At 42.9% G+C, this 21,184-nt stretch overlaps 1 protein-coding gene across 3 annotated transcripts in view; it reads right to left on the minus strand.

Moving 5' to 3' along the window:
* Positions 1-21,184, minus strand: part of COL4A2 (collagen type IV alpha 2 chain) — a 248,635-nt gene that overhangs the window by 86,512 nt on the left and 140,939 nt on the right. For all 3 annotated transcript variants that reach the window (XM_075918575.2, XM_075918574.2, XM_075918576.2), the window contains exons 4-12: positions 12,126-12,260; positions 11,990-12,034; positions 9,190-9,306; positions 5,594-5,665; positions 4,894-4,929; positions 4,715-4,777; positions 4,129-4,164; positions 2,543-2,584; positions 1,340-1,429 (exon numbers count right to left, since the gene is read on the minus strand). In XM_075918575.2, the coding sequence (XP_075774690.2) occupies positions 1,340-1,429; positions 2,543-2,584; positions 4,129-4,164; positions 4,715-4,777; positions 4,894-4,929; positions 5,594-5,665; positions 9,190-9,306; positions 11,990-12,034; positions 12,126-12,260 (636 nt within the window). The remainder of the gene's footprint in view (positions 1-1,339; positions 1,430-2,542; positions 2,585-4,128; positions 4,165-4,714; positions 4,778-4,893; positions 4,930-5,593; positions 5,666-9,189; positions 9,307-11,989; positions 12,035-12,125; positions 12,261-21,184) is intronic.

Consider the following 21,184-nt stretch of genomic DNA (forward strand, 5'->3'; position numbering starts at 1 on the left):
GCACAACCAAATCCTTATCTTATTTTAAGTTATGATAAAAATAAGAGCTTGTACACTGAATTTGGTGCTCCTAGCTCTTACCATTTAGAACAGTGGTCTCCAACCTTTTTAACCACATGATCACTTTTTCTATTTAAGAGCAATGTAACATCTACCTCAAACCCAAATACGTTTGCTCTGCTTTCTTCCTCCAGGCTTAGCCATGGACAGAGGATTGGGGTTCAGGAGGGGTTTCAGAGGGAAAACTCTGGGAAGGAGTTTGGGTGCAGGAGGACTCACATCTGGGGCAGGAAGTTGGGTGTAGGAGGAGGATCAGGGCTGGGACGGGGGTTCAGGAAGCAGGCTCTGACTGGGCACCATTTAACTGAGATGGCTTCCGGGTGGGGCAGCACTGCGGTTTAGGTTTACTCCTGGCCTGGCCCTGCAGCACTCCTGAAAGTAGCTGGCATGTATTGTAATGGCTCCATGGTGCCATGTGCTGCCCAATATCTACAGGCACTGAGCCCACAGCTTCTACACATTTCCCCATTACTGATCAATGGGAGCTGCAGGAGAGGTGTGTGCACACAAGGACAGCATATGGAGACCCCTTGCTCTGCCCTTCTCAGGAGCTGCAGGGACATGCTAGCCACGTCCAGGAGCAGCAATTACCACAGGGATAATTACTCCAGCCATGGCAGGTTAGGCATTTTAGAACTCACTACTCAGAGAATTAACCATAAGAGAGAATTAAAATGATGAAATGCACAGACCAGTCAAAAACCCCAACTAACACTTCTTTTACTGCTTGCAAAGTGCAACAACAACCCACATGAGTATTGTGTTGGGAGATGAGAGTGAAGGACAGGGTGTGTTTGTGAGAATGACAGAGACACAGTGTGTGAGAGTGACAGAGATTTGATTGCCAATCTCCCTCCATCCCCTTCTCTCTGTGTGGAGATAGGGTAGAGAAGTGGGGGGAGGAGGGTCACCCTGACATCAGCCTCTCCCTTCTCCCTCCCACACCTTGAGTGTGTGTGTGTGGGGGGGGGAGCAGCTCCAAGGCAGAAGGCAGGAGCAGCATGACAGTAGGTGGAGGGGCAACTGAAGTGCTGGTACTTGATAGCTCCTGGCCAAACCAGTCAGGATCACCTGTCAGAGGCTCCAAGATCTACTGGTAGATCCCGATTGACTGGTTGGTGACCACTAATTTAGAAGCAGCTCTTGAACAGACAAACTCTCAAATATGTAGCAGATTATTCTGTAACACTCTCCCCAATACACTTGAATAAGAACTTTGTTTTGTTTTTCTGCATTCATTTTAATGCCTCATATGTTTTTACACAGTGTTGTTAATTACCTTGTATTTTTCTAATACGACTGAGTCTGGGTAACCTGTCACCTCCCCTGTAGAGCGAAGCCCAGGAGGACCCTGAAGACCTAAGTCACCCTGTGGGAAAACAACACACACAGGATTAGCAGCAGGTAAAATAAGACTTCAAATTGTAGATCTGCATTGGGTGCCCACTTTGCTACTAAAATTTTGGTTCTAATTTAGGATATAGTCCTATCGGAGCAACATGGGATTACACTAGCTAGAGGTTTAGCTAGGACGTCTGTGTCTTCACTACAGCCTGTGTCATCAAAACTTACATAGCCAGGGTGTGACTATTCCATCTTCCACAAGTGACATAAATTACACCAACATAAGTGTTAGGTTATGTCTACACTGTCCCTGTTTTGCACAAAAACTATGCAAATGAGGAGAAGTGTGGAATATTGCCGCACCTTATTTGCATAATTAATTAGGCTCTGTTTTTGCACAAAATCCCCCTCTTGCACAAGAGCCGTTCTTCCTGAAAAAAAATGCAGAAGAACAGCTCTATAGCAAGAGGGGGTTTTTGCACAAAAGCCTCTTGCGCAAAAACGGAGCCTAATTAATTTTGCAAATGAGACACAGTGATATTCCACACTTTGCCTCATTTGTATATTTTTTGCACAAAACGGGCAGTGTAGACATAGCCCCTGCGTGCACACCTTCTTCCGCTGACACAGCTTATGCTGCTTACAGAGGTGGCTTTTTTATACAAACAACAGAACATATGGCATGTAGCATTTTCACCAGTGGTGCTACAATGGTGAGGTTGTATTGGTACGGCTGTGCTGGCGCAGCGGTGTGTGTGTAGAGACACACCATAGACAAGGTTATGGCAGAAAAAAATTAGCTTCAAACTAAGCTAAGAGGTGCCAATATTTTTCATTGTGCTCTGTACTTCTGGAATAACTTGTAAAGACTGTTCTCTCACACTGACCTAATCCATTGATTTCCATACACCTAGATGTGTACTGATTTGTACTGGTACAACAGTCAGACCTAGACATGTTTACAGCCATTTGGCTACAATATTTACTATTGTAGTCATCATCACTTTCAAAATGAATTAATTTTTACTACAGAATATAATCACAGAATAATATTGGATTTAAACAAGTTCTTTTATAAAGGTTAAGCATCACCAATTTATTTTATGATGCCCATACCAATTCATTTGTTTTCCTTTACCTTTTCACCTTTTGCTCCATCATAGTCAAGACCTTTGGAACCCTGCAAAGACAATACATCAGCAGAATATAATTATGTGGTACTTCTACAGAATAGCTTTAAATGAAAAGAACTCCAGAAGTACTTAACCAAAGGAGTGGTTAGAGACCCTTAGGACATCACTGCAGAATCCTGATCATGTAACAGTCTAGTTATAGCTCAATAAGACATTTTGGTTTAGTATTTAGAAAGAAGTTTGTAATTAAAATCTCATGTTGACAGTCCTGCTCCAGTATTTTCTCTAACAGGCATCAAGTCAGTCTTTTCTGTGAGAATCAATGTGAAAAGATTTCACATTTCATCTATGTATTTTCTAAGTTAAAATATAATCTGCAATATATGGACAGAATCTTGAGTCTGGCGGGACTGCTGTGCCGCACACCAGCAATTTAATTTGGCTCCAAGGCAGGATTAATCACTCCACGGAAGTTTTCCCCAGCGTAAGGTTGACTTAAAGCAGGGCTACTCAATTTTGGAAGCCCCAAGGGCTACAATGAAACTCACAGCATGTGCCGAGGGCCGCAACTTAAGTGTGGTTGCATACACATGCAAATATATATGCAAATATATGCAAATAGCTTCTTTCACACAGATGGGCCTGAATACAAAGCTTAAGGCAAGACTACACAACACGCAGGCCTCATTTAAGTCAGTTATGTTGATATTAATAAAATGCAATATTTACCCGATTTCCACCCATATGACAGCACTTTTAATGAGCATTGACAGTCCAGGAATTTAACTACTAAAACGCATATCAACAGAAGACCATTATATTGACTACTTTTTTTTGTTTTGGCTCTCACTTGTGGGCCATGTGTTGAGCCCCGTGTAAATCCAATCTGCACTGTGGGCTGCAAACAAACGGGCTGAGGGCTGCATGTGGCCTGCAGGCCACATGTTGAGTAGCCATGACTTAAAGGATATGTCTGCAAACTTTTATGAAATGACTGGGAAAGAGTCTCCCAGGTCAAGTTGACAGACCTGGGCTAGTTGTTGCTTTAAAAATAACTGCGAAGACAATTAGGGTTGCCAGGTGTCTGGTTTTGAACTGGACAGTCCAGTATTTTAGCTTTCTGTTCAGGAAACAACTTGAGAAAATATACATAAGAAAATATAAATGTCCGGTATTTTCTAAATAAGATGTAATGTAGATTATGATGTGTGTCTGGTATTTTTGTTGAAACCATCTGACTACCCTATAGACAATGCTTTGAAGCTGTGGCTTAGGCTGGAAGTCAGGGTCTAAAGCCACCCTCTTCCCCGGGCTTCACAGCTCACCACATCTTACGTTCATTAGGGATGTCTGTAACAATCTGCAGGCCTGAAGAAGAGCGTGGTGTAGCTCGAAATCTCGACACCTTCACCAACAGAAGCTGGTTCAATAAAAGATATTATCTCACTTACCTTGTTTCTCAGTAATAATTAAAGGCCTGACTTAGTACACCAACTGGAGTCAGTGATATTTGTCCATTGATTTGGATCAGGCCCTAGGAGCCCAAAATGAAATGTAATATGTGAGGACAGTTCTTCAGAGAATGACTTACTGGAGGTCCTCGAGGTCCCTGTTGCCCTTTGGGTCCCTGTACAAATACAATTGCGAGAGTAAATTACCTCTAATTAGTTTTTTTCTGTTAATACTGTTTTGATAACATCAAATACTTTATATGTAAAGCATAAGGATTCATTAACATTCAGATAGCTCATACATAAGTATTGTTGACTATTTTTATTGGACTGGATGTTACTGAAACATGATAGCTTAGCTCATATGATCATCTTCCTGGCCCTAGCAAAATACAAGACTGCTAATTACTTGGAACTAGTGGAGTTACTTTTGTAGCTCAAACTTGTGGTTTTCACAAGACAATATAATTGTAATAATGCAGGCAATAAATGCTGAAAATTCTCAATTCTATTTTGCTGTGCTGATCCTTGAAGAATCATTGTCACATACTACCTTTCACTTCCAAAATGTAACCTCCGCTTTGGTTTTAGGAAAGCTTAGTTGTCATACTTAAACCTGTTTGCTACTGTACAGTTAGTAGCTCCTAATACACAAAAAATAGGTCCTGTGAAAATGATATTTCTGTCAGGTTAATTTCATAAAGTACCTAGTCTAAACATACTTACAGGTTTTCCTGGATTTCCTGTTGGACCAATTAAACCCACGACACCTGGAGCACCTTGAGGTCCCTAGAAATGAGAAAAATGATTTAAAGAAACCAAACAAACCAACAGCAGCTGTTGTTTTTGTAGCTGCTATTATTAAAATAGTGATAAATCACCACATCTGATGAAAAGCAACATACCGGAAAGCCAAACAATCCCGGATCACCAGGCTCTCCCTAAAGAAGACAAAAATTGTTATGTAAAGGGCTTTTAAAAAAGTCATTCCTTCAGTCATATCAACTATTTTAAATATCAGAGTGTCACTTAAAACAGCACACAAAATCTTTAAATAAAGATAAATTGACTATAAATATTGATTTAGACTCAGGGGGAACAGCTGTTGCCAGTTAACTGAATGTGCCAGATAACAAAGCAGCCCTTGCTGGCTCCACTCGGCAGGGGGGAGGGAAAAGCCTTCTCTCCTGGAGCGGGCCGGCAAGAGCTGCTTTGTTATCTGGCACATTTAGTTAAACGGCAACCGCCGTTGCCCCTGAGTGCCGGATAATGAAGCTTTCACTGTAGTGACCCCCTGAATTTACTGGACACCACCTCAGCTATATTGCTGGCAACTCCTCACATTTTAAAAACACTACATTGAAAATGTTTCCAAAATAAGAGAGAGTTGGAGATTTCCAGCACACCCATAGTCAAAATGTAGCTTAGGGGTTCTTTGCTATTAAAATGGACCTTCTTTCCTGGGTGTCAGCTTGATTTCATAATACTCAGGAGAATAAAAAGTAACATCCCTCTCACAACATGCATGTAGAAAAATTAAACTTGGCTTAAAGATGGAACGTCCCTCCCAGCCCTCTACCAAATTCACAAGAGATTGATACATACCCTGAACTTTCTCATTATCTCAGGAGGCAATACAAAAGGTTCCCCCTTCTGACCTTTTGGTCCTTGGATTCCCTAGATTGATAAGACACAAAGAAAAAGTATTTTCACATAAAATCATAGTACTAGAAGGAACATTGAGACATCATCAAATCCAGTGCCCTGCACTTATGGCAGGACCAAGCACCATCTATACCAGGGGTCAGTACACTTTCTGAGGTGGAGTGCCAAGATTTGACTTATTTGCCTCTATGTACGGGTCCAAGTGCCAGTGATACTTTTAAAAGTCAATAATAGTCCTACTTACAGCAGCTTCATTAATAAATACATAAAGATGCAGCCTCTTACATTTTGGTGCAGGGATCGGCAACCTTTCAGAAGTAGTGTACCGAGATTTAACTTATTCACGGATCTGCGTGCCAGGGGAAGGAAGGGGAGGGGAGGTAAGGCCAGGCTGGGTACGGTGACCTTATTTTCTAAACCAGCTGCACTAGGGCAAGTGGTTTAATTTAAATTATGAAACAGATTAAGCGTTTTAACTTTCTCATGTTAGTTTAATTTTAAATAAAGTAAAATATTATGACCAACACAAAAGGTTTCAATGTTTTCTTTATTTATGGCAGGGGTAGGGAACCCTTTTTGGGCCAAGGATCACTGACCCACAGAAAAATCAGTTGGGGACTACAGAAGTGAGAAGCAAAAAAACTCAATAAAAAATGCGCAACACTCACTGATGTGGCCCCAATTGAGACACCTCACTCCTCTGGTGCCTCAGCCTCACGGGGTGAGAGGAATGGAAAGTGGGGGGGGGAGGGAGAGGGAGAGAGGGAATGAGATTCCCGGAGACCAGATTTACTTTTCTGGGGTTCTGGAGTTAGTGGATTTTATGGACCTCCTTAAGCTCTGGGGTAGGGACAAAAATGAAGAGTACAGTGTGTGAGATAAAGCTGCCAGCAAGTAGGATAGGGATGGTGTTATAGGCTCCTTCTCCACTCTGGCACGATAAATGCAGAAGTGGGGGCCCACAAAAGTACCCCAAAACCTTATCTTTCCAGGCTTTGGTAAAAAACTTCCCCCCAAAATCTTAACAACTTAGATTTTGGGGATAAAAACTCTACTGCCACCACCCAAGTAATGATAAGAAAATCTGGGGAGAGATCACTTGGGAAATCTCACCCCTAAAGTACAAACCAGGACACAACAATTAACCAATACCAGGTTAATAAAAAGAAAAGAGAAAGAACTTTTATCATCACCACAATATTCCTGTTGCAAGCATAATGACTAGATGGAAAAGTCACAAAGTAATATACTCATGGGAAATTCCACCATGGGCCCAAACTTAGTTTCAAAAGAGAGAAAATCCCATTTTTAAATGCACAGACATCTGTTTCCAAACCATAAAACAATAAAACCTAATGGATTTATCTAAACTTTACCCTACTTACATACAGGAAAGAGTCTTTTCTTGGAGGGAGACATTCTGTCTGTCTCCCTCAGTAGCTGGAAAGAAACTGCCCAGAGACAAAGGAGGGAGAAACCTAAAATTCCTTGTCGCAGTTTGAAATTCCTACCTGCATTCATATTGGCCAACTCCACCTGGCTTAGGGGTAGTTAACCCCTTAGTCCCCAGGCTTTCTGGCCATCTCTCATGATCATGACAGATGGGGTGCAGTGGGGAAGAAGTTGCAAGTTCTGGGTGGGAGTAGGGTGTAGCGTCTGGCCAAGAGAGAGGGTACAGGAACAAGGGAGGGTGTCAGAGCAAAATGGAGGTGCCGGATCTTGGGGTGGGGGGGAGCAAGGGGATTGGGGGAGAGTCTGAGCATGAGGGGGAGACCTTACCTGGTTTCGTGCTCCCATGCAGCAGTGGCTGAAGCCATGCTGTCCCGGCCGCCCTGGAGGCCCCACTGCCACTGTTGACACAGTCCGTGGCATCCCAGAAGCCCTGCTGCCACTGTGGTCTGGAACTGGACCTGGAGGTGCTGCTGCTGTGACCCACATGGTGCCGGGTCAGTCCCGTACTGCATGGCTGCAGCAGCGGCACCTCCAAGGGCTGGCCCCAAACTGCATAGCCACGGCAGTGGCGCCTCCAGACTCCGGGGCCGGTCCTGGATCGCATGGCCGCAGCAGCAGCGCCTCTGGTCCCAGCCGAGGTGCCGCTGAGGAGCCTCAGCCCCAGCACTGCCTTCTTGCACCGCAGTCAAACCTGCTACAGGGAGGAGGGAGCCTTCTCTAGTGGCTGTGTGGGGAGGAGGGTTGGGGCTGAGCTCCCTCCCGTGTGCCACTGAAAATTGGCTTGTGTGCCATGAGTGACACATGTGCTAGGTTGCCAACCCCCGATGGAGACTATCCCTGACAAGTGTCTGTCTAACCCACTCTTAAATATCTCCAATGATGGAGATTCCATAACTTTCATAGGCAATTTATTCAAGTGGTTAATCATCCTAACAGGAAATTTTTCCTAATACCTGACTTATATCTCCCTTGCTTCAATTTAAGCCCATTGCTTCATGTCCTATCATCAGGTTAAGGAGAATAATTTTTCTCCCTCCCCATAAAAAACGTTTAGGTACTTGAAAACAGTTACCATGACCCCTCTCAGTGTTCTCTTCTCCAGACAAAACAAACTCAATGCTTCCAGTCTTCTCTCATAGGTCATGTTTTCCTACAACCCTTTTCGCAGTACTCATTCCTAGGCAGTCATTTCTCATTTTTATGTTTGCAACTGATTGTTCCTCTCTAGCTGGAATCTTTTGTATTTATCCTTATTGAATTCTTCACTTTGTCGAGATCATTTTGAATTAGCACTTGCAACACCCTTCCAGCTTGGTATGACCCACAAACTTTAAAAGTGTATCTATGGTTACTTATATATTTAAAATTATGAAAAATATCCAAAAGCAATTTCATATGTATCTGCACATTACATTGTGTGAATAGTGACTATGTCCAATAGTGGAAACTGATGCTACATGTACAAAGCATAAATAATCAGGACCATATGGATGAATTGTGCAGGAAGCAAGGAAAGAAATAAGCTATTAATTGAGAGCTAGGTTGTGAGGCCTCAGCATAGCCCTCTTATTGTCATTTTCCAGTCTACGAGCTGGAATGATGGCTCCAGTCTCTTGGTGCATGTGAGCTGGCCAAACCACTAGATCCAAATAAACTGTTTTGGGGAAAATATTTTCATCAAAATGTTGGTTTATTTTTATGAGTACTACTTTTTGGTGGATAGACTATACAGGCCACCTTGTGGTTCCCTCAAACCGCCTCACCATGGGACCTATATGATGGAGAGTTTTGTGTAGACCCTCCATACCTTAGTGAACTCCATAATTTTGCCTGACTAACTTCTGTGGCAGATCCATATGGGTTTTGTGATAGGTCAGCTCCATAAATGAAATGTTCTGTATAAATAGAGGGCCAAAAGAACTACTAAAACCCACAAGAAAAAAATAATAAAAATGTGAGATAAGCATGGAGTAGATATGGAGTCTCACTTAAAGATTTTTCCATTTTGGTCCTGAAAATATGATAGTTAAATTAATCCAAATGATGAATTTAGCTAATTTGTTCACTGGCTGTCAGCTACTTACAAAGAAACCAGGTAGACCACTGGGCCCCTGTCTTCCCTGTTCGCCGGCATCACCTCTGGTCCCATTGCAGCCATCGTGACCTGGTTTTCCCCTTGATCCTGGCTGCCCAGGATGACCCTGTGAAGAACAAAAAATGTGTTTATCTATCCATCTGTTCTTAGTTTTCATTTTCCAGTGTTCCTGTAGTTTTTAAACATTCTCATAATCAGCTCAAGGCTTAGATCCATGGGAAACTACAATTTTCAAAGAAAGCAACACAGACAGTGCTTTTTTATATAGCTGCAGCTTGAACCAGATGCCCTAGACAGCATGAAAAAATCAAAGGCAAAGGAAAGGATACAAAAGCTGTGCTCAATGCAGTTTCTGTTAAACAGAGAGCTAAACTAAGGGCGTTTTTTCAGAGTGTTAGGGGTTGAGATTATTGCAGAAAAAACTGAGCAAGATGGTTTCTTAGTAGCTTTGAACAACTTCCATTCTAGGAAAAAAAGGTCCCCTAGCAGTTGTTTTAGAGCAGGACTGAGTGCCATGATGCAGCTGTGGCATAGTCATGGAGAGAGAAAAATAAACATTCAAACCAAAGGATGGAGTGGCATTGTGGAAGTACCACTGTCAGCCTTTTGGAGTATTGGAAGGGAGAGAAAAGGCTGGTCCTGATTCAGCTTTTCTTTTAACTGGATTTGCACTACTGTAATTCCATTAACTTCACTGCAGTTAATTACTCCTCATTTTCACCAACGTCAAAGAGAATCAGGGCAATCATGTATTTTGTTCTCTACTCTATACAAAGATTGCAATTAGAAAGATAGGAGCCAAGTATATTCAGAACCCCATCTCTCTTCATTCTTTTCCACCAGCCAGAGCTGTGCTTTCCTCTCCTGTTTCCTCCAGGGTTGCCAAGTGTCCGGTATTCACCTGGACAGTCTGGTAATTGTGGGCTCCGTCCGGTTAAAAAACCCCCCAGAAAATACCAGACCTGTGAAACGTCCAGTATGTCTTGTTTCCCTCCTATGGAAGCCCGGTGGGAACAATTTTCTCCTGCTGTGTCTGGCGAAGGCAGGAGAGGGGAGAATGAGGAGCATGGCACAGTCATAGGAAAGGGGGGCAGGTTGGGCACGTGCTGGGCACCACGCTAGGGGGGCGCCGAGCTGGGGTGGGAGTGGAGCGCACGCTGCTCTGGCCCACGTGACCAGCAGAGACCAGGGAGCTGGCCACATGATGCCTCCCTCTACACCAGCCATGGCCAACCCACGGCTTGCAAGCCACATGCGGCTCTTGTCCCCACCAAAGTGTGGCTCATGAAGCCACTCCTGCGCCCCCCCAAATGGACCCCACTCCCTGCCTGCTGCCTGCTACTCCCTCCCCTCTCCCGGCTTCCCTATGCTTACTGGGTCGGAGCCGCGGGGTTTTAAAAATGGCACCCGACATGGCGGCTGTCTTAAAGGGGCAGCCTCCTTTTTTTAAAAAAATTGTTTTCTGCTTGACAATTCTGTTCTGGGGGACTTTTTTTTTTCTTTGCTTAACAACTTTGGTCTCCCTCCCTTTTTTTTCCTCGACAGAATTTTTTCTCAGTGTTTTGTGTGTGTGTGTGTGTGTGTGTGTGTGTGTGTGTGTGTGTGTGTTCAGTATTTTTTGTTAAACCGTCTGGCAACCCTATCTCTCACCTGAGTGGAAAGAAAACTTCTTATTGCTTGCCTGTCCCCACTAATCACTGGCATTCCCCCACTCTTTATCAGCTTCGTGGTCCTCACCTCCCTCTTCTTGGCCATCAGCCTCACATGTCTGCATCTGTGAGCCATTCTTGGGTTCACGTCAGTTTCTATTTACTTACAGATTGCCATCAATGGTTCCTGGCCTGAAGCAACTGGCTGGGAAACAGCAGCATGGGGAGGCAGGATACACTGAGAGTGCAGGTTGGAAGAAAGAAGTGGAGGCTTACATAAGACTCACTGCAGGCAAATGTTCCAAGAAAGCCCCATTTTCTTTTAGCCAGAACACCACTCTCCTCTCACTTAGACATCAGTTGTATGCATGCAAACCCCACAGAAATCAGAGGGATTGGAGGATGAAAGGGAGGGTGAGTGTGAGAGAGAATCCTCTGAAACGAGACTTGGAATGCAACGGGAAGCAAAAAGGGTGAGAGAAGAGTGGATAGGAATGTGTGGGTGGTAGAGACAGTCCCTGATGTCAGAGAGCACTGCAAAGGAAGTTCTGGTAAATCTGTCTAGGGATTCCTGTGACTCAGACTTCTTTACTTAATATTTTATGCTACAAGCTGTAAAGCAGAGCAAGCTGAAGTTTGAACTCTTTCTCGTGAATGGACTACGGTTTTCATTTTAGAATTTACCAATGGGTTTGTTACATAGACTTTGTCAATTTATTCAAAGTTCTACAGTGTTGAAATATCCATGAAAGATTATGTCACTAAAAGCATATTGCAAATAAAATAAATAACTCTCTCTTACAGCAGAGCATGCTTTGCTCAGTAACCATCAGAGATATCTCCTTCTCTTTTGCCCTTTTTAGTGGATTTCTCTGTGAGAGGAAGCAACTGAATCCTAATGATCTGAGATGAAGATAGAGGAAGAAAAGTTTTCTTCTCAGTTATGTGTCTGCAACGGCATTCATTATAGCAAGTCTCACTGACTTGAGTTGGGGTGCCTGCATTTAACTGAGGACAAAATTTGACATACGTGTTTTAATTCAATAGGGTAGTTTTATTCTAGTCTAAATGTTTACAGTGAGTGATAAATAACCCTCAGTAATCCATGATATCTAATGTATGGAGTGAATGACTACTTACAGGAACGCCATCTGCACCTGCAAAACCAGTTACTCCTCTGAGCCCCTAAAATAAGACAAACACAATTAAAGTAAAGAATTACCCCACTATTGTCTTCTTTAGATGCTAGATAAAATATGTGAAGCTTTGAAATTACCACTTCTCCTTTTGGTCCAGTTACTCCAGGTTGCCCTCTTTCACCTTTGTGACCTTTGTGACCTTGTAAGCCTGGGATACCCATTAATCCTGGGGGTCCAGAGTATCCCTGAAGTCCAAGTAGTCCTGGTTGACCCTAAGGAAAGTAATAAAAGCATTTTTTCAGGAATGACTGTAATACACAGGGACCACCAATTTAGCTCTATTATAATGACATCTTAAACCAATGAAAGAAACAATTCAGCTCGCCTTACTCTGGGTTCTTTGGTGAACATCATATGAGAGCAACACACATACAAACTACATAACAGGCAACTGTACTGTGTATGACAAACCTAATGCATTAAAATAAAAAACATTCATCCTAGAATATTCACTGCTATACTACAAAAAGAACATTATCTGCGGACTAAACAGAGCTAGTTTCTGTTGAGTAAGGCCTATAACAGATCCAGTTACAATGCATTACAGAAAACTGAAATGTGTTTAATTATGAAATCTACTTAACCAAATCAAGCCAGATATTTAATAGCAGGAATTTCTGTTTGTTTGGCATGGTATTCTGCTTAATTATAATTCCTGAAGATGATTTAGTTCAGATTCATATATAGGAACAGGTACTTTATTAGGGAATAGCAATCACATACATTGAAGAATTGATCAGAGGCTTCTCCAGCCTCAAAAAACCCTCTTCCATTGTTGTTTCAGCAAAACAGCATTAATAATGCCTTTCAGGAAACTTCAGATTTTGCTTTAAATTCATTCTCTTCAGCATGGCAGAGTCATGAGATCATTAGAAGCAATAGTCAGCACTATACTCTTGTACTACATTTCAATTCAAATTGTAGGGGAAGATCACGTTCAGAGTTAGTCATCAGAGGGCTTGAGATGCCAGGTTGTTTTTTTTAAGTGAATCAGCAGGTCAGCATTTTGAAAACCATTCCAAATATAACGTGGCTCCTTAGCAAAGACATTTTTTGTATGTGCTGTGTAGCGCTGAGCATTTAACATATAAACATTAATTACTATCTTCTTTTAACTGGGAAATCTGCTTAATCAGGATGGCAGACCATTCAGCAAGACAGTGCTTAACTTGTAATGAAAGAGGTGTCAGGTTCAAACAAATGGGTGGCTGAAGTCTGGTCATTATTTTACATTCATAACTAATGCAGCTGCCCCGGAAGTGTCAGGTTTATGAGCTACCAAGCCTAGAGGTGCTGGCACTCAGCCCTGGCAAGCCCTGCATAAATTAGGCACGGTAGCAAGGCATCCTATACAGCTAACATATACACAAATGTGTACTAATGTAATTATTAGTAAAATAGAAATTATTTGCATAGTCCCTACCTCACTTCTCTGAAATGAATCCCTTAAAATATATAAATATGTATAAATATCCAAGTCTTTGCATCCTTAATGCCACAGGGCTAGAGCATGGAAAAGAAGCAAAAGTGAGAGTGGATCACTTTCTTGGATCCAGAAAAGTAGTCAAGAGGCTTAACAATATGTTGTTGAGTTTTAGGCTTGGTTTATTTTTACTTTATTGTATATCATGAGCTCTGTCTTGTGACTTGTGTGACATACTTCACAAATTTTTTTTTTCATTTTCATGCCTCTGTTCATAACTACATTCTATTGTAGACCTGTAGAGAAATGTTCCATTGGGTCTAATAAAATAAACAAAACCAACCCTCCCAACCAAAATATGATATATGCTTGTGGTGTAAAAATGATCAATAATGAATGATTATTCTTTGTTTTCACTTTCTGCACAATTATTAACCAAGACCCACTTTGGGCCTTTTCCTTCTACTATGGCTTATGGAGGAGAGGGGGCCCGAAGAGAGGAGAGCACCATGCAGGTAGGTTTTGTGGCTAAAACACTGGCCTTTTCATCCCTAACACATATAAGTCAGATCCTATAGTGGGAAAAAATGAGGAAAATACTCAGATGGACAAAGGAACCAACGAACACCTGAACAAGAGGCAGCTCAATTCCTTATCCTGCTCAACTCTACGTATGCCATGTGTGTGACTGTCCACAGATAGCCGAATAACTATAACAGATACACACACAGAAGGGTGTGCTCTAGGATCAGGAATGTGGACCCATGCCTCCCCCTTTTATATGTCACGGTATAAACTCTAAGGGTGCATATAGACTACATGGCTCCATCGATGGAGCCATGTAGTCTAGACGCACCCTAAGTGCATAGATGTCAGATCAGATGGCCACATACCATGAGACAGATTGTGCATCTCCTTGTACATATGTAAATGCACAACTATCCTGTTCTACTTCCAAGGTGCACAGACCAATGCAGCACCACATCTTATGGAAATATCTAACTATTATTGTAAATGTATAAACATGACTTTAAAAATGTAATGCTTTATTGAATCTTGATATTAAAATAACTACAATGAAATAACCCCAGATAAAAAAGACATAGGCAAAGCCTCAAATAATCGCTTAAGGTAGATACAAATCAAAATCTAGAAGAAGCAGAACACAATGCAAAGTTTGCAATCCACAATCCAATTGTATAGGTACATTGCCTCAATTTGCTCAAGTTTCAGATGAAATGTTGAGCAATTTTAGTAAAACAGTTGTTTAGTTGAGTCACTAAGAGAGAAACAATGGATTCTATGTATGGAAAATGTTGCTTTGTGTAGCCACTGAAATAAATGAAAGCCTAGCTAAGTCAGGTAATGTCCATAGCCTAGTCAGCCAAGGAAAGCCTTTTGAACATCTGATTCAACTTCCAACAAGCACTCAAAATGAACCAGATTACAAAACGTGAACAAAGCCTGTGCAGGGGTAAGTACAGTGCCACCCCACAATTGTGGCAGCATCAGATAAGGTACAATTTCATCTTTCAGTTAGTAAAAGATTGTTCTTCCTTGCCAACTCTGTGTGCCAATCATGGTCCACAAGCATGGGGGATGGTAGAGGGGGAGGTTGGATGATGGTCCTGTCTTCTCCTCCAGCTCTCCCTGCTACCTTTCAGGTAATTTGTTTACTGGGGAGAGGAAGAGTCTTACATATATTTTCTTGCATCAAGGCTGCTCCCAATCATAAATTATTATGAACAACAAAATACTATAATTTAACCTTGAGGGATCACTAACATACTATAATGAAATTACAGGTTAGCTCTGGAGAATACAACATTATTATAACAACATACTGGTGTCTAAATATTTACTTTGCCAATATATAGCTTGTATTGTACTATGTTAATCTTTTCTCAACTTTTCTTATATTAGATCTGCTAATCAAAAAAAAGGCCCCTATTAACAATTGACCACTCAGTCAAATAAAGGTCTAGTTGACTATGTTTTGAATGACTGAGACGTTATGAACAAATTTTTAAATGCTGCAACTCATATTCTTCATTTTTGTCATCTAATTTTTTTACAGTGGCAAAAAACCCAAAAGCAAAATCTATCACCCTAGGAAAACGGCACTCCTTGAAGATTAACTACAGGCTTTACTTCTCTGTCAGTACTTACACAAAACTTCCATCACTGTTCAGATGTTTTAAAAGTCATTAATAGCAGGATATATTCCTTAGTAGGCAACTCCTGCAGTGCTCTTCCCATGACTTAAAATAACTGTATGAGGTCTCACACAATTAAACTGTCCAACACAGGCATGTGCAGAAGCTATTTACAGAAAGGAGCAAAGGTCAGAAATTCTAGGAAGCCTGGAGGAATTCTTCCCAGAAAATGTTTGCAATTTCTGACGCATATTGGAGCCTGTTCAGTAAACGAGGTACACGAAAGAAAGGGCTATCAAGGATGTGATTTAATTTAGTGGTAATTTGGCATTCTGTAATTAAGCCCCAGAGAGTTATGAAAAGCTTGAACAGACATCCAAAGTTATACTGCATGTTCATATGCTTTAGACATTTTTAAAACTCCAGTTGTTTTAGGAACACTCAGGAAGAAGAGAGAACTCCTCCTGCTGTGAAGCTTTCTGTTCCCACTGAGAAATTTAAAAAGTTATTTTTTTACTAAATGCATGAAAAGGAACAGTTATGATTATTATTACACATTTTCATTGTGCTAATGACTAGAAGCCAACTAAATTGAGGCTCCCAGGTGGTAGGTACAGTACTAATATATAGTCAACGACAGTCTCTACTTCAAAAGAAATTATAATCACAAAGACAAGATATAATAAGCAGGTCAGCACAGTGGAAGGAAGGGGGCACTTAACCAAGGCTGAGAAGTAATCACATAAAATTAAAAAAGTTGTCATAGCTTCACCATATCTGACACCATACTCCACCAGACTTCTAGTAAAAAGAAGTATAAAGGTAGTGCAGTAGGTGTAAAGCTAGCATAGTGAATCTGAGGAGTCATTTTCCCCCTCAGAGAATTACTGTGTAGTTGTAGGTCATCCTAGGATGGGAGAGAAGAGACCAAGTTCACTCCCTGAACTTTTAAAATGCTGACTTGTGAAAAAGAAATCTTGCTTCCTATAATACAGACTGTATGTAAAGGCCTCCCCTCATTTCCTTCATGCTTATCTAAGACCTTAGTCTTGCCAAGAAAGACAGTCAGGTAGGACTTGGAAATTTTGAGGGGGAAAATTTCTTTTTATAAGAGCTCTAAGAAGGATGGCTTGGAGCTCACTGATGTAACTAACACCAGGGGTCGTTTGACAGTAGGTCCACCATGGGAGGGCAAACAACAACAAGGTGATAAGAAATCATTCACTAGGAACAGAGCTGTCCTTTCCATAGGATGGTTCAGTGCAACTTCCCTGGGCTGTGCACTCTGAGGGGAGGGGGCCAGGGCAACCTGGGGCACTAGCAGCAGGGATTGGGCCTGCCCCACACCCATCGGCAGTGGTGGGAAGTGGAGCAAGCAAGCTTCAGTCCATTCTACCCCCTTAGCTCCCATCCATGTCTCATGGAGTGGAACTGCCACTGCACTTACTGGCAGCGGCAGGAAATGGAGTGACATGGCTGGGAGTTGGAGGAGAAGAGAAAGCTGGGGCCAGGTCACTCCACTTCCTGCTGCAGCTGGGAGTGTGAGGGTGGGCCCAAGCAGGAGTGGGAAGAGGCAGGGCAGGGACAAGGCCCAGGGCGGAAGGCGGGGTTGTCCTAACCCCCAACCCTGTAGAGATAGCCTTGACTAAGGCTGGGAGTAGAAAGGGTCATTAGGAAAATAAGCAGCATCAGAATTGGTGAGAAAAGCTAATTCAGAGAAGAGAATCCTAGCGGGTGTATGCATGAGATGCTCCAATGCAAACCAGTTCTAGCAGGTCTGTTAGAAAGCCATTGCTAAAAAGGAACAGAGATCAGAAGTATGTACGTGTATGTATGTATGGACCTAATCTTCTATGACACCATTGGTGAGTGACTAAGCCTTGATCAGAAAATCCAATTGTTGATGTTACATAAAAATATGCCATCTGTCGGTGTTATACACTGTTTTTTGGGTCCTATGCTTTTCTTGTAACGTCTGTATATGTTGACTATTGAAGTTTTTGATAGTCTGTGTAATAGTTGCCACCAGAACAATCTGTCCTGAGCTAGGATTTCCTGGTCATCTGGAGAAAAGCCACATGACTTCAGGTTGCCCTTTAAGATATCTTTATAATGCTTATACTGACCACCACTAGAGCACTTTCCATGAACAAGACCATCTTCAGTATCTATGTACCATCCATCCTCATAAAATGACTGATCTAGCATAACTGTTTGTTCATAAGCACTGTTTCCATGGCCACGACACCACACAGCTTAAAGGACCTCTGTGTTAGGAATTTTGCCCCACCAGTTCACATGGGCAATCTTCCTGAGGCAGCACATATGGAATGGATTGAGTTTCAAAACATGGCAGTGATTTATGGATCACGACGCTGAGCCATACAGCAGAAGAGTCAGGACAAATGCCTGATAAATTGTTACCTTCATATGAAGCTCAATACCATGGTCATTCCATAAGTGCTTGGTCAACCTTCTGAAGGCAGTGCTGGCTTTGGCCAGTGAGCAGTTACATTGTTTTTGGGACCCCACTATTTTGACAGCAGTTTTGTAGGTTGTTTCCTTAATGTTAATCCAGTCCTCGAGAGTGGATGGCTGCTCTAGACCTTCATTGGTGACAACTAAGGAAGTGTCAAGACTAAACTGAAGCAATGCTTGTGTCTCAGGCATTTCAAGTTTACCTACATTTAACTTTTTCCAGCATGCAGCTGAATGGTAACATTTTGATAGACAAAGGCTCAAGGAGGTACGTCTAGACTACAGGCTTCTGTCGACAAAGAGCGTCTAGACTACATACAATTCTGTCAACAAAGCAAGCCGCTTTGTTGACATGAGAGTGTAGATGAAAGGACAGTGTAGATGCAATAACGCCTTATATTGACAGAACTCTGTCAACAAAAGGCATTATTCCTCATAGAACAAGGTTTACAGCCATCGACAAAACTGCCGAGTTCTGTCGTCATTATGTCGACAGAACTCGGCAGTAGTATAGACGCATGCAGGTATAGTTTTGTCGACAAAAGTCCACTTTTGGGTCTAGACACACCCAAAGTAACATATAATAGACAGACCAGAAACCAGTGCCACGCATTGTGTGAGGGTATGTCTACACTACAGTGCTATTTCGAATTAACTTAATTCGAAATAGTTAATTCGAATTAAGTTAATTCAAAATAACACATCTATACACAAAACGTATTTCGAAATTGCATTTTGCTATTTCGAAATAGCACATCTGCACTGAGTGGACCCTGAACTGAAGGTAAGGCTGGCCAGAACAAGTGCCGGCAGGGCATCAGGTTAGGACTTAGTGTGTGGGGCTGCTGCCTGAGGCTAACTGAGCTCCATGCTTAAAGGAACCCTACCCCCACTCCGGACAGAGTTCTCAGGGTTCCCCGCTTGCTTGTCTATCTTGATGAGGGACAGCAAAGCAGTTTTGTCTTGGAGTGCCCTGAGTGCCCGAACTCGGGACATCACAGCACTCAGCCACATGGAGCCAGAGCTGCCCCGAGCACGCTGGTGCATCTCGTGGGGTTGTTGCCATCAGCCCGGCTGCACTTGCTACAGGCTGCCATCTGGGGGGTCTAACCGGGGGGGTTTTCAGGATCCAGGAGGCCCTGAGGGAGAGCGTCCACCCCGAGGAGCCCTCAGAGCCTCCCCGGTCCTCCTCACCCGGGGCTCGTGCCCCATTCCTCCTTCATGTCCTACCACTTACCTCTTCCTAGCCCCCTTTCCTGATGTCAAATAAAAGACATGTATGTTCAAAAATAGAAACTGGGTTTATTGAACAAAACTGGGGGGAGGGGGAATGAACCTCTGGGGAGACTGGGAAAAGGAGGTGGGAGAGGGGAAGAGAGAGGGTGGGAGAGGGGAGGGGGAAACCTGGGAGGAGGGAGCTGGAAGGGGGAAGCAAGGGGAAGAAGGGGGAGGGGAAACTCAGGGTTGGGGGGTCTCGGCGGACCAACTTGGCTTTCATGGTAATCTGCTCCTGGGTTCACATGTGGCCTTTGGTGGCCAAGCTGGCAGCTATCCTGCCACAGACGGCCGCGTTCCTCCATCTAGTGAGGAGATCATGGACGTTGGAGGCATCCCCCCCAAACCTGAATAAGGTCCATGATCTCTACCCTAGACCAGGAAGGCGCCCACCTTTTCCAGGCCCTGTCAGGCTAGTGGGAGCCTGCAGTTTGCTCCTGGGGAGTGGTGGAGGGATGGCTGCCAGTGGCTTGCTGGCTCATGTTTTGGGACCACTGGGTCAGGGGCCCCGGTGGCCATTGCTGGCTCTGGACTGGCAGGCTTGGAGCTGGCACAAGCACTGTGGCCAGGGTCTACCCCTTTAATGGCTCCGGGGCTGGGGGAGAGGAGCGTAGGTTTTCCTGGTTGTGCCCAGAGTGGCCACCAGGGCTCCCTGGGCAGGGCTGGAGGCCCCCTATTTCAAATTAAGTGTCTACACAGTACTTAATTCGAAATAGCTATTTCGAATTTGGCGTTACTCCTCGTAGAATGAGGTTTACCAAATTCGAATTAAGGGCTCCGCTATTTTGAATTAAATTCGAAATAGCGGTTTGCATGTATAGACGCTATTAAAGTTAATTTGAAATAAGGGCTGTTCTTTTGAATTAACTTTGCAGTGTAGTATACCAAGGATGCATGCAAGCTGTTTTGTAATGGTTTGCCTGTTGGAAGAACATGTTTGCAACAGCAAGCTCATGCTGCACACTAGTTTTAAGAAGGAAGGTGGTGTTTGAGTTCTCACTTCCAATATCATGATGTCGAAGCACCTTTAGCCATGTGGTGCAGTCCTGACCAACTCTAGCATTAAAACTGAAAAGTATATACAGCTTGGATTTAAAAGGTACTGAAGAGATCACTGAATTCAGGCTACAGTAGAAAGCCTCTTTCTCAACATCCGAACCAGGCACATTGCATACATATATACTAACAAGTATAAGGCATTGTCCTTGACTCAGTCTAAGCTTTGCAGTCATGAGGCAAGGACTGATGACATGTGGCTGAGATTCAAGCTGGGTAACTAGTGACATCCTGATGGCGAAGCCAACTCCCACTTGTCTTGGATGCCCTGAGTCATTGCTGTGACATCGAAGTTACAATGTGCAAGTTCTCTACCAATGATTGCTGTCCTACATCCATGGTGATCATTATTGTCATGAAGTGTGCATATCTTCCAGGAAGCAAAGTGTAGTTTCTATTTGGCTTGTTTTCTTTTGTGATCGTAAAATTGGAAAGGAGGCGACAGAGGAGAACAGAAATAGAATGTCTCTGAAATCTCAGAGAATTCAGAAGGGGATAAGGCCAGGAAGATCAACCTGTCAAAAATGAAAATTACATTGATTCATGGTCCTATATTTACGAAGTTAGGTCCTTGACAAGCAGTTACAACTAAGCATTCCATAAACATGCACCTGTGTTGTTCATTTACTTTGCCAAAACAGGAGAAATCAGACTATACATTTAAGGATTGTTTCAGCTTTGGGATAGTCTCAATCATGGAGGGGAGTTAGAAGCAATCTTCTGTATCAACCAATTTGATAGGTGCCCT

The sequence above is a fragment of the Pelodiscus sinensis genome, chromosome 1, assembly GCF_052426305.1.
Source record: "Pelodiscus sinensis isolate ZL-2025 chromosome 1, ASM5242630v1, whole genome shotgun sequence".
Lineage (NCBI taxonomy): Eukaryota > Metazoa > Chordata > Testudines > Trionychidae > Pelodiscus > Pelodiscus sinensis.